Genomic DNA, 13677 nt, shown 5'->3' with positions numbered 1-13677 from the left:
ACAAGCCTGACAGCAGTGATGTACAATTACAACCAACACAAACAGTGACACATAAGAATTTGCAAGAGAATTAACTCGGCCACTTAATTCTGCCGCTTGTTCTCGATTCCCTTTGAAAGTGAAAAGTTTGAATCAGCCCTGCGTACTTGCGTCCAGCGATAAGTCAAAGTTAGGAATACGTAGATGTAAATCAGTGTTCGAGCCTTAATGTTTATAGCCATGTTTCTGTGCAGACGCTTGTACTCTTGGATTCCTGCCACTCGTGTTTCTATGATGCTGTAACTGCTATAAACTGGAGCTGTCTCAGTTTCAAAGTGACAAACTTAAGAAGTTCTCAAAAAGCCCCGCAGCGAGCTCCTCGACTTACGTGTAAGCAGCCACTCTCACAGAGGAAATCTTAGTATTACAGCCCCACCACTGAGCCCAGTATATTCTCCCTCCCCTCCCAGTCTATCCTCGTAGCTCATCAGCAGTCCTGCAGAGGATCGAGTCGGTGAACAAGAGATGAACCTCGGCATGATGATTTTCCATTGCAAAGACCTCAAGAATAATTCAGTGGGTCTAGAGTCGTTGCCTGAAGCAACAGATTAATCCTCTGTAGTCTTTGTCCTCCTGGCCCGTGAACTACCCTGTGAACTCTGCATATATGAGCAAACTGCTGCGGCTGAACATCAGAGCGGACATCAGGAGAAGACACACTTTTAATCTGCTGATCCTTTTTTACACAAGACTGCTTTCAGCCATATCAGCCAATCATCTGAAGGCATTTCCTTTCACATAAGTCTCCTTTGTTTTCACTGCGCCCCTCTATAACCGCAGAATAACACGATTTATTCCGACTGAGTTAACCAGAGGGAGCTCACGATCCAATAACAGACACAAGTTGTGGATTAGAAGTTTGAAATTCACTTAGATGCTGCGTAATCAAATATTAAAACTAAAGCAAAAAACGCAGGGTAGCCCGTGCACAGCAGTGCTTCTTTTCTGGGTGCAGCCACTACAGAGCAAATCACAGTACATTAAAAAAATCTATACTCCAGCGCACACCAGGACATGATTGACACTATTTTATTAACAGTTACATCGCTCCCTCTTGTTTTTAATGTAACTGTTAATAAAATGGTGTCAATCGTATCCTGGTGTGCACTGGAATATAGATTTTTTGATCTACTATTAAAACTACAGCAGTCAGTGGCATGAGGTGAAACAAACGTAATGTTATCTCAAACATTAGCAAGACTTTCTGTGTGTCATTGTTAACTCATGGCGCCCCATTCTCGTGAACAAGATATCTCAGAAACGCAGGGAATTTCTTCAAATTTAGTGTCCACTAGGGACGTCACCAATAACGAGTACTGACAACAACCATGGTATTCAAAGATTGAAATATTGTTATCACTGTGACATCACAAAACACATTTTTGGCCATAACTCCTTTCATACTATAATTATAATAAAAAATGTACACAAATGTCTAATAGGATAAAATTAGAAAGCTATTACAGTTGATATCCAAAAGGTCGGGGTAAAATGCACTGTGACATCATAAAACTCTGTTAAAAAATGATGACTGGTGCACGGAGGCATACCATTGCAAGGCGGTAATTCTAGTTTAATAATTTATTGTGTGTTATTTTGTATTTATCATCTATTATTTTAGTCCCATTGAAATTTTTTATATGTACATGCAATTGGTTGCATAATTTGAGTATTCTTGTGTTGCGAGGACATGCCCTAAAGCGCTGAGGAGTAGTAACTGAGTATTATAGTACTTACTTCTCTACATCTCTGTTCTGATGCCACATCATGCAAACGAAATAATATCAAATACATTCATGAACACACACACATACATGCACACTCATTCATTCATTCATATACGGACTAACTCCCAGCTTTCTCTGCCACTCTATATGAATCTTATGGGAGTTGAAGGCTCAGTAAAGGGGCTTGAAGAGAAGAATTTCCTCACTGAGATGAGTGTACCTGATGGCTAAGCCATGGCAAGCTGTGTGCAGGGAGCCTCGTGGATATGCAACCACGAGTGATGCATGCAACAGCTAATCATGGCTTTGAGATAAGAATGTAAAATGCTGTAGGCTGCAGGTGACGCAGGATAATGTTGTCAGTCAGGCATGGACTTATTTGATGTGTGGACTAACTACACCCTGTGCACCCATACACACCAACACATGTACACAAACTCATAATCTTCATACGGTGTGCATTGCGACTGCATGGAGACCCTCATCTTCGTGCAAATCACCCTGCATACATTCCCATACTCTGACAGTCACGTTTTCAAAGTTTAAAAATATCTCAGCGCCTCAGGCTTCCCTTACATCTCTCAGATTGATATACAGGTGAAATGGTTTTAACCACTAATGCCTAAAAGTAGGACACAAGAAGGAAGAAAAAAGAAAAAAAAACCTCCCTATAGAAACTATTTGGTAACTGCTGATGGTGAGAAAGTGAATATTAGAGAGTTATGTTTCTGATTATCCAAGCATAATATCATCCCTTTGATCTGTATGGATAACTGAGTCTCTGAAAAACAGAAAGCAAAAGTATGTGCATCGACATCCTCTCCCCACATCCAGTCATCTTAACTGTTTCACAAATGTAACCTTATATTCATAACCATCGGTCAAATCTGAAGGAGATGTTATCTCATGCCGTGATGTAAAAACCTAGGACTTTAAAGCGTTACTTAGGTTCCAAAGGGATCTGATAAATTTCTTCAACATCCTCAGGCCACCATCACTAGATTGTGGATGCCCTCAAGATTGATCAAGATCTGAAATTGTCAAACGCCCACCCGTAATTCTCAGCATATAATTTAGTACCATTTATTGAGGGATTATGGTCCAGATGAGTCCCAGAGTCCAACATGAGCATCCTTGTGATCTTTGATCAGAATCAGACTGAGTATGACACTGCAATACTCTTAGCAATGAAGATGGTATTGCACTTCTGTTTGATAGAAGGTGAATTACTGAGTAGAGGATTAAATAAAATAAAGCGATAGCTTGTGGGACCTAAATGAGATTTTGCTAATTACATGGGAGCACTTAATAAATGGGTCTTGGGGCTGGTCATAAATACAGAAACACTGAGACATAGATTAAGTGATGCTGGCAGGAAGCCAGATAGAGGGCAGGGTGCCATGAAGGGGCAGGCTCTAACCACTGCTGCTTTTTTTCCATTATGGGGAAGACAATGAGGGCACTAGGTGGAGGAATAGGTTTAAAAGGATTAAGTAAAGCAGTGATAAACATTGAAAGACGGTTTTGGATCATTATCTATTATTTCAAGCCTGTAGTTTATCACTCAAATCAATTTATCTGCACTGTTTGACTGTCTGAGTTCAACCCCATTTCCATTCGGGATCGCTTGGATATAGTTTCTCTCATAGAGTCCATCATCCGCCCCAGTTGACATAATTCCTACAAAATCTCTTAAAGTGGTCCTATCAATCATTTCCATATGTCTTCTCACTATTATCAATCACTCTCTTCTGGCTGCTTTCCTGATTATTTTAAAACAGCCAGTGTCTTCTCGCTCCTTAAAAAAAACCTTTATAGATACCACTAATTTAGAAACTACAGACCAATCTCTAAACTTAATTTTATTCCTAAAATTCTTGAAAAACTTGTCATTCACCGGCTTCTTGTGGTGGTTAAAGGTCATAACTTGAGAAGCTGTCTTCTGTCAAAAATTCTGTCTTCTTGTGCTTAAAGAAACAATTGACATTCTCATGGATTTTTGCTTTACTTGACTTACTGCCTTTGACACCATTGATCATGCCATTTTAATTGATTATTGATCTGGGTTGGCATCTCTGGTACTGCACTGAAATGGTTTACTTCATATACCCCAAATTTTCGTAACAACTACATGTCTTCCTCCGCTCCTCTCTCATGTGGGGTCCCTCAGGGCTCGATACTGGGTCCTATTCTGTTTTCTTTACATATGCTAACTCTAGGCAATCCGTCAACTCAGCCTGTGGTGTCTCTCACCATAGCTACGCCGATGATACGTAGCTTTACTTCTCGGTCAAACCTAATAACCTTATTAATCTTACCCACCTTCATGACTTATTTGGATGTCTCCAAATATGAAAAGGCCCTTGTGATCAGCCCTAAGGAGGTCAGTCACCCTCTTCACATGGAAGTACTCTGTCCTCCCAAGCACCTCAACAATTGGTCCAAAATGCAGTGTCTAGGCTGTTAACAAACACTAGTTGTGCGTTGCATATTTATTCTTGCTCCCTTCATTGGCTTCCAGTAAAACACAGCATCAGTTTCACAATGTTATTAATTACGTACAAGGCAGTGTATTGCTTGGCCCCTGCGTACACTGAAAGATTACAGAGCCCGTATTCTAGCAGTCTTCCTCTCCAATCATATGAGCGGGGCCTTTTAATTTGTTCCCCCACATGCTGATCAATGCTCCAGCAAGAGAATGCAAGTTTAAAATATCAGCATGTTTTTCTTAATAGAATTCAGATTATAAAAGCAGAAACCCAGATACTACAGATCCAGATCAACTACAGCCTTGTTTTGTGGCTGGTCATTTTCACTTACTGAGCCAATAGTTAACTGAGCTCATGCAGTGTGCTTTATTGTTATCCACACTTTTTACAGGCATGTTGCCTCTAGATTACCATGCAAACAGCTGGCTCCTCAGCTTTAGTTTAAAGGTCACACTAATACTCTTTATTACTATAATCTGTGTTTCTCGGATATGGGAGGATTTTCATGGCAGCCACAAATAAAAGGGCAATTCCATGACCACATATTTCTATCTGTATTCTCGACTTGCATTTAGAGGAAAAAGGAAGTTGCTTGGCAGAACATAATTGCTACACAGGAATTAAACCCTCGAGAGAAAGTAGTTTTCCGACCAGCCCTACTGCTTCTGACCTCACAGCCTTTATGTTAAATGGTGGCATCAGTTCAGGATGTTCTGTTGGTGCCTTTTAGTCCATGTGTCCTGTCCAAAGAGATGATAATCCAGCTAAGCCTGAATCCATAGACACTAGCAAAAAGAAATTAAGGGGATTGCACAAAATCTGATGCATTAAGTGCACAAGGCCCTCTGGATGCTCCTGACAGGAAACTTGGAAGCTATAAACCATGCAGCCATTTTCCCCACATTTCTTCAAGCTTCACCGGACATCTGTCTTTTTAGTCCACTGACTACAATGACCAAAAACATTGATCAAAGATTGAATTGAGGTATTGATAATGAACATAAACTCACTTTTTTTTTTTTGTCTATCAGCTGTTTTGAGCATATGCAGTGCTGTAAAGGGCAGATGCAAACCTGCATAATCTCGAGGTAATGGGTCAGTTCTCCAACAAAGATGCATGTCATGTATCATAAGCCCACTGATCTGAAAAAATGTTTTCAGTAATTACAACAAAAAAAAATTGTGTGTATGCTTTTAAACCTTCACTGGCATTGAGGGCATTACAAACACTGGACGTCTTGGCAGCTGTACAGAAGAGAAGTTTGGCTCTCATATTCTCACCTTCACTGTATTAGTGAGCGCAGCCCCCTGAGGGCACCATAATTAACCTCTTCTTTGAGATGCATATTTGACCGTACCTGGCAGGCAGTCTTTCAAAAGCTCTTTTGTATCATTCTAATAGATGTCAAGGGTCAGATTCCTGTGTTTACTTCACTGGTATGTTATTTGGTCTACATCAATGGCAACATGGTGGCCTTGCAACTTAAGAAGGCTTAGTCTTTTAACAAGATATGTTATTTTATAGGTGAGCATCGCATAGGATTTCAGTCCTTGTTATACACTGCAAGGTCAATGGACTAACGATACGAGAAAGTAGAATAATGTTCATTTAAATTCATGTATCTTGAAACAGTATTGTCATTGATGGCCTTTCTCTGCTTTCAATAAAGAAACATGACAATAGAGATATTAAGACAGTAAGAGGATTACAGAGACAAGTGAAGATTGTTTTCTAATTAAAATAACAACCATAGTGCAACACAGAAAACTGAAGTGCAAGCAGTACACGGACAATGAATAATAATCTCCGTCATTGCTAATTGAACTCTTGAGGGAGATTTAAATAAAGTAATCGTTGAACTATATGAATAATAACTGCGTTAACATGCAAAAAATACTCCATTATATCCTGAAAAAGTCCCAAATAAGTCATTGACATTGCTAAAGGAATATTCTACTAATATTCTTGTCCACATAAAGAGTACAAGGTAATGTATGAATCATTATAGAACACAGGGTTGCATAACGAAATGAACTTTTGTAAACACCTTCACGTTACACTAATTACAAAACATATATTAAGTCATTTATACTGTAACAAATATACATAAACATGTAGTATACTTTTGAATCTGCGTCATGGTGTATGTAAATAGCAGCAACAACATAGTGATGATAATGTGGTTCACACCTCATATCAAAAGTCAGCTCAGAACACGTTATGTCCGTCTGGTGCCACAGTTTGATCTGTGATGTTGTGGTGGAGACAGGTGTCTGTGGGCACGACAGTCTCTGAAGTCACGTTTTGCCAGTCTGAGTCTTTTTTTTTTTTTTTTTGCTGTTTCCCTTTTCTGCGACTGGACATTAGCCAGAAACAGCTTTAAACCAAGCTAGACTAGTATGGCTCTTACTCCAACTCTCTTCCTCCCTGGGGGCAGTCAGCCAGTCAGGATGAATGGTTGAAAGATGCCGTGGGCCGTGATGGTCTCAATGCCTGCTGCTCTTAATCCAAAACACCTGCTTTCTTCTCCAATGTTGATATCAATAAAGCCTAAAAATAATGTTTTAAAAAACAAAAATATAGCATAATCTTGAGGAGCCCACAGTTGTCATAGCCTACTCAGAATGCGGAAACACAGCCTCTGTCTTCACCTTTCTGGAAAGGTTGGCGTAGCGATATTTGTGGGTTTTCAAAAAACGGCTGATATCAAAGTCTTTCACATGACATGTTAACAGGCAATACACAGAGCTGAACATAAACAGGCACATTTGAGATGCATGCTTTGAATGTGCTGTACACATGTCCAAATAATGCTGCTAAAACCCAAGTCACATCCCACATCTTCACCAGAAAATGCTACATTCAGAATAAGCCGTAAATCGGGACTATCTAAAGAGGATGAAGTTTACATGACCTGAATCAAATTCTGAATATTATCGTATTGAGAATGATGGTGGAATGTTAGATTTCATGTACACAAAGTCAATGTCATGACTCTCCACTGAAATTGAATGTGAGCAAGGTCTGTTTCTAAATTGCTCCTGAAATAGAGAAAATATGACTCCAAAATTAGCTTATTAAATACAAAAATGTTCCTGATGAAAAGGTTTTTTCCTGCCGGGGGGCGTTGCGTCTATATGGAGTCACGCTGTGACCTACAGCTTCAACCTTCTTATTCACACTTAGCTTGTGACGTCTGCTACATGCTCACACACACAAACACACAAGTATGCAACCATGTTTTAGTCCAAGTCCTCAAAGTGAAAACTTTTTGAAAAGTGAAAAAGAACAAATAAATAAGGGTTAGCATTTCCTACTGGGTAACAGTAATTGAGGTAGAACTGTCACACCTATGGCCCAAGAGCTACAAACAGCCACTAAAGGATCACAGCCCACATCTCTAGGCACTTGTCAGATGTAAGTAATGGGTTTTGTAATATGTGATTAACCCGAGGTTCAAGAATGTATTCAGATTTAATCATGGCTCACTCTGTGGTGCATGAAAGAGTGCAGTGAGCTTCAATTCCACCTCAAAAGGCAGAGTTACAGAATCCGTTCTTCCATGCCGAGGCTGAGGATACAGTTTGTGTTACTGTGCAAAAGTCACTCGAGCAGAGAGGACTTTTACGACAACAAATGAGAAAAACGAGATGCGAGGGTCATTGTGTTGGCTATACAGTGCGTTAGCCGTGATGGAAGGAAAGATGGTTGACTTGGTTTATGTAACTCAGAGCAGGGAAATGCACTGTGTCTGAGCAGGTGTTTTCATTTTTAAGGTCTATATTTCTATTTCATGTAAGGCTGAGGACAAACAAATCACCCTAGAGTTACATGTAAAATATGTGACAGTCACACAAAAGCACAGTATACCAATATGAGTTGTGTTGGAGAGACGAGAGGTCAGTAGGGTCTATCAGTGGCATTATGTTGCACATGCTGGGGTTTGATCACAAATGCCGGACCTAATGAGGTCTGATAATAACTTCAAATACACCATTTAGCAAGAACATTTGGAGTTCAAACATGCAACAGAGCAATCGAAACAAATGGATTAACTAGAGCAAAAAATTGGTGCAATAATTCATGATGAATCCGCTGCAAAAAAGTCGTTATCCACACAATTATACTGTTGTGTTTGCAGATACAAGCATGATTACGAGGCTCGAAGCTCTCCTACAGTTGTTCTTTTTCAGTTTCAAACAGGCATACAGTAAATGACAAAAATGGTTTTGAATTCATGAAAAGGCATCTAGTGGACACTAATTCATGCCAAATGTGACTTAATATATTTAAATTTTATCTCAATCGTTTAATCTTCACTATATTTGGCAGCATTTTCTAAAAGCACCTAAGAGAAACTTTCTTAGGACTGTGGGTAGAGGTGGAGCAGAGCAGTTTTTAACGAGGGGTGTAATTAAACTGTTTTTAAAATTGATGCAAAAAACTGAAAAATCCTCTCACTCATTCCCTGAAGACTACATTCCACGTTTTGAAGGACTGATGCTCGGGCTGCGACCAACGATTATTATCATTATTGATGCATTTGTTCATTATTTTCTCAGTTAATCAATGAGTTGTTTGCTCCATAAGTTGTCAGTAAATGGTGAGAAATGTTGATTTTGTTTTTCCAAAGCCTTCGTCTGGGGATGGATCAATTATCAGCCCGGCTGATTATTGGTGCCGATATTCAGCATTTTTCTGATTATCTGCATTGGTATTTTTTGTGTTTAATTGCTGATGAAAATTTACATTGGTTGAGTATCTGATTGGTTACACATCACATGTAATAGCTTAATACTGAAGAATGTGTGAAGTAACTAGTAACTAAAGTTAGAAAATAAATGTAGTGAAGTGGAAGAATCAAAAAGCATGAAAAGGAAAATACTCAAGTATAGTACTACTCTGGATATTTAAGATTTTTATTTTTATATACATTGGTTCCAAATATCGGTTCTTGGTCTCCTTGATTACTAATAATCGGCATCAGTATCGGCCCAAATAAAACATATTGGCCAATTTCTAATGTAATTTGTCAACAGATTAAATATATTCTGTTTGCGGTCTAAAGTCTAAACAAAAAAAAACAGAAAATATTCACATTTGAGAGGCTGAAATCAGAAAACTTGATAAACATTACAACCTGTGCAAGAAGCCAATAATTCTTACATAAGGGATACTGAAATCATGTCTCTCCTCTCTCTTAGTTGAGCCTGCATCCACGAAGGAGAACAACTGCCTGAATGCTGCCAAGGCCTGTAACCTGAATGACACATGTAAGAAGTACCGCTCAGCTTACATCAACCCCTGTACCAGCAGGGTGTCTGCCTCTGAGGTCTGCAACAAGCGCAAATGCCACAAGGCCCTGCGTCAGTTCTTTGACAAGGTAATTAAGCATGTTAATATTGGGAGCCATTTGCAGCTTTTTCTGTGCATTTGCTGCTTCAATCAGTGTCTAGATCTGGTGTCAAATGTCGAAGGAGAAATGTTTCTTTAAGTGCAAATTTGCCGACTTTGAATCCAGTCTCCTTATTCTTACATTTAAGTCCATAAAAGGCTTCTGTTCAGCTACTCTAGTACAGTTAGAAGCTGTAATGCAGGTCCAAGGTGTTCGTATAATTGTCACCTGTGTAAGCAAGTGTTTTTTCTGTCATTTAGGTTCCAGCTAAATATAGCTATGGGATGCTGTTTTGCTCCTGTCCAACGGGAGATCAGACAGCGTGCGCTGAACGCAGACGACAAACAATCGTACCCGTCTGCTCCTATGAGGATAAAGACACGCCTAACTGTCTGTCTCTGCAGAACACATGCAAGACCAACTACATCTGCAGGTGAGACCGGTGTTCTTTGTACCAGTGTTTGTTCTGCCTGCCAAGATTTTTCACATCTGTCTCCAGTTATTGTAATTCTTGAACCATTGGTTATAAATGTGACAAAGCACTTAGCCCACTACGACCTTGGTATGTGATAACAGATTGAGGAAATTAGCATCTATAATCTGAATCTCTATTCTCTTAAGGTCAAGGCTCGCAGACTTTATCAGCAACTGTCAGCCCGAAGCTCGCTCCATATCCGGCTGTCTGAGGGAGAACTACGCAGACTGTCTGCTGTCTTACTCTGGTCTTATTGGTAAGTTATTCTGAAGCATTTTAAAATTGGCATCCGAATTTGCCAGATTGATTATGTGACAAGACTAGACTAGAAACTGTTCTAATAGAAGAAGCTCAAAATAAATGAATAGACTCAAATTCTTGGCATTTTATCAAGTCGTAAACATCTTTCGATCGTCAATCTTTTAGCCATCAAACTTGTTTGTATTGTCTTCTAATCTTGATTTTTCATTTAGCGGCGTGAAGCGTTTCTCAGCTTGATTAGAAGTGATAAAGCTTTAATCAGATTGTGTTTTTCCTGAACCAAAAGAAAACAGAAACTCATTAAAAGTGTGGAGAGTTGATTCTCTCTCTAAAACAGCTGCAAAGAATATGAGCCAGCTCTTTACAGCTGGTGAACGTTCACCACGGTGCGGTCACCGTGCAGCCTTTGCCTTCACAAGTCACACAATTGGGGTCGGATAAATGACTTGTCCATAAAGCTACAGTTGTTAAAAAAGATAATAACACATCGGTTTATTGTTAAGTTGTGTCTAAAATATAAAATCTATGAATATGAGAACTACAAACTCAAAGATGATTGATAACATTCAGCCATTGCATTCACGTCACAACACCGCTGAATCATTTGCCCCCTCAAGTGGCTGCTAGTTTTGTTGCACTGGCAAACGTCAACATTGCTAATGCTAGTTAGCAAACATTACTGCTGACACTAGCTGGACAATGGAAAATGTGTTTCAGATGAACAGAGATCTTGCCCATCATGCCGATGAAAGTGATTTTTGTATGTATTTATATCTAGTCATTATCACTGGCTACCTACGAAAGAGACCTACGAAAAATATTACTCATACAAAAGGATGCAGTAAACCCACTATTAATGGGGGAGCATACCCTGTTTGTTCCCTGATAATGCCACATTGTGCTAAAATCCGCTGGAGGAGAGCTAGTTAGCTGTTAGCAGCTGAAGGGCATGGAGTCCTATGGTGCGTTTGGCTGATGGAGCTAACAGCTAACGGAGCTAAACACACAGCAGAACTGAGAGTTTCTGTTTCAGAGGAATAGGAAGCGTTAAACAGTGAATTGCAGTTTAATGTGACAACAAAAAGAGTACAGTACATACACGTACGGAAAAGTAGTCTGAATGCTAATACTGTTAACTAACAACAACAAAATTTAGATTTTTGGATGGTTTACATTCACTTCAGGATGGTTCCAGTGCAGTGGTGAAAAGAGTTTGGAGTGATGGTTCACACATCAGACCACTGTGCAGAAATAGTACTTGTTTCATTTGTTCACTCTTTCCTCCATCAGCAGGCTCATTATGTAGACAGGAAAAATGATATCCCACTGAGTTTTAGTAATGAGATTTGAGTGCAGGGCAACAGTGACCAATTGCAAACTCAACAGGCAGACATTTTAATCTACACCATTCACACAGGTTACACCCCTCTAATGGAGCCCCCTCGGCTTAACCACTCATCTCTGTCTATGCACACAGAAATTTGCATGTACTTCCGAAGCTAATAAGTATGAGCCTACTCAACCCCATGGCTTCCTCTGAAAAGGGAACGGTTTTATTCGGTTACATCAAGATGACAAAATAGCCAAAATGGTTGTCCATGCAGTTCAGTGAGCCCCAGCAGGGTCACCACTGACTCCCGATGGGTCATAAGCAACAGCAGCTCCGAAAAACACACTGAACACTCTCAACGGAGCTGCAGTTTATCACCTTTGTTGGCACAAGCAATTCTTTGAATAAAGTGCAAGTTGTTGAAAAGTGAACGCCACTGGGCAAAAAGCTCTCAGAAGTCAGTGAGGCGTATACTCATGATGCAGGAGGTTATAATTCAATGCAGGTTCTGCAGAATATACTGTAGTTGGTGTAATGTTGATCTGTGAACCCGAACATACAAATGTCAGTGTGACAAATGCCTTTTTTCTGCTCTTTTGTGCTGCAGGTACGGTGATGACACCCAATTATGTGCGATCGCTCGGTATTAGCCTGTCACCGTGGTGCGACTGCAGCAGCAGCGGGAACAGCAAGCCAGACTGTGAGAGATTTTCAGAGTATTTCACCAGAAATCGATGCTTACGTGAGTTTACCTACTTTCAACCTTTTGCACCATTCTGCATTGCATAAGATGAGATTGAGCAGTTGTGTTGTCTTTACTTGGTAGATAATGGACGAGTATGTGTTGGTCTATCATGTGTTTGCCTTCAGATACAATTTCTGCTACTCTGACTGTGGTATAAGCATCGATCAGCTGCATTTCCACATTCAAACTCCAAAATCGACCAAGTTTAATCTACTTTTATTGGATTGCCCTGTCCTAAATTACTTGGACAACAACTCGTGGACGATCGTTTTTTCCTATGATTAAGACTAGAGACATCCAAAAAGTTTTTTACCCACGCTCTATTCTGCTTATTAAAAGGTATCTTAGATTAAATGTCAAATTAATGATGAGAAAATTACATTACGTAAATTATTTTTGAAGCTTTCTTATTTCAGGCAGTTCTAAAAGTTCATTTTTGTACCACTTTGTGAATCATAGCTATTACAGGCAGACACTGCTTTTAAAAAGGGCTCTTGAGAAAGGTCAAGTCATTTCTTCTCCGGCCCAATTATCCAAAGTATTAATTATAAGCAGCTTTTAGTTGGATTGAACAAAATGTTTTGGGCCGTGACAGGAGACGTCTGTTAACTTGTAAGATGTGCAGACTGTATTTTTTAAAACTGGGCCCCGTGGGCTCTCTGGTGGATAATGCTTATTATGTGTCATTATAACATCCTACAACTGAAGCAAAGTCATAACATTAGATGCGTATTTTTCATATCTGTGCTGTTTAGTAACATAAACACATTATTCACATATAAAGGATCAACAATGGCGGTAATTCATATACTTTATTCTTGCAGGAAATGCCATCCAGGCATTTGGCAATGGTACTGATGTTGGAGTCTGGCAACCCCAACCCCCGATTCTGCCTACTGTTCTCGAGCCTAGCATCACCCGGAGGGGTAAAGCCCGAACCAGCAACGCACTGGATGCGCTGACGGACATCACCAAACTCAATCTTGACGGCGACTCATTGTATCACGTCTGCGGGACCTTACAGGTAAAGTTTTAGAAGGAGAGAGTTTCTGTGTTTGGATATATCTTTTTTCTTTTCATGACAAACAACATATTTATTTCAAAATAAAAGAAATCGCACGTCATAAAAAATGTATAAAAGCAGCGAGAGAAGTGGAGATTCAATTACAGTATGTTTCGTTGGTAATATTAAAAAGTCATCAACTAAATGTGTCT

General features: G+C 39.6%; 1 protein-coding gene across 3 annotated transcripts in view; it reads left to right on the top strand.

Annotated features, from left to right (window-relative positions):
• Nucleotides 1-13677, top strand: part of gfra1b (gdnf family receptor alpha 1b) — a 116636-nt gene that overhangs the window by 97534 nt on the left and 5425 nt on the right. For all 3 annotated transcript variants that reach the window (XM_084341421.1, XM_084341423.1, XM_084341422.1), the window contains 5 exons: nucleotides 9461-9639; nucleotides 9912-10084; nucleotides 10273-10382; nucleotides 12325-12459; nucleotides 13287-13486. In XM_084341421.1, the coding sequence (XP_084197547.1) occupies nucleotides 9461-9639; nucleotides 9912-10084; nucleotides 10273-10382; nucleotides 12325-12459; nucleotides 13287-13486 (797 nt within the window). The remainder of the gene's footprint in view (nucleotides 1-9460; nucleotides 9640-9911; nucleotides 10085-10272; nucleotides 10383-12324; nucleotides 12460-13286; nucleotides 13487-13677) is intronic.

This window comes from Pagrus pagrus (assembly GCF_965226575.1).
Source record: "Pagrus pagrus genome assembly, chromosome: 21".
NCBI lineage: Eukaryota > Metazoa > Chordata > Actinopteri > Spariformes > Sparidae > Pagrus > Pagrus pagrus.
The sequence above is the reverse complement of the archived record's forward strand: the minus strand, read 5'-3'. Positions and strand labels throughout refer to the sequence as shown.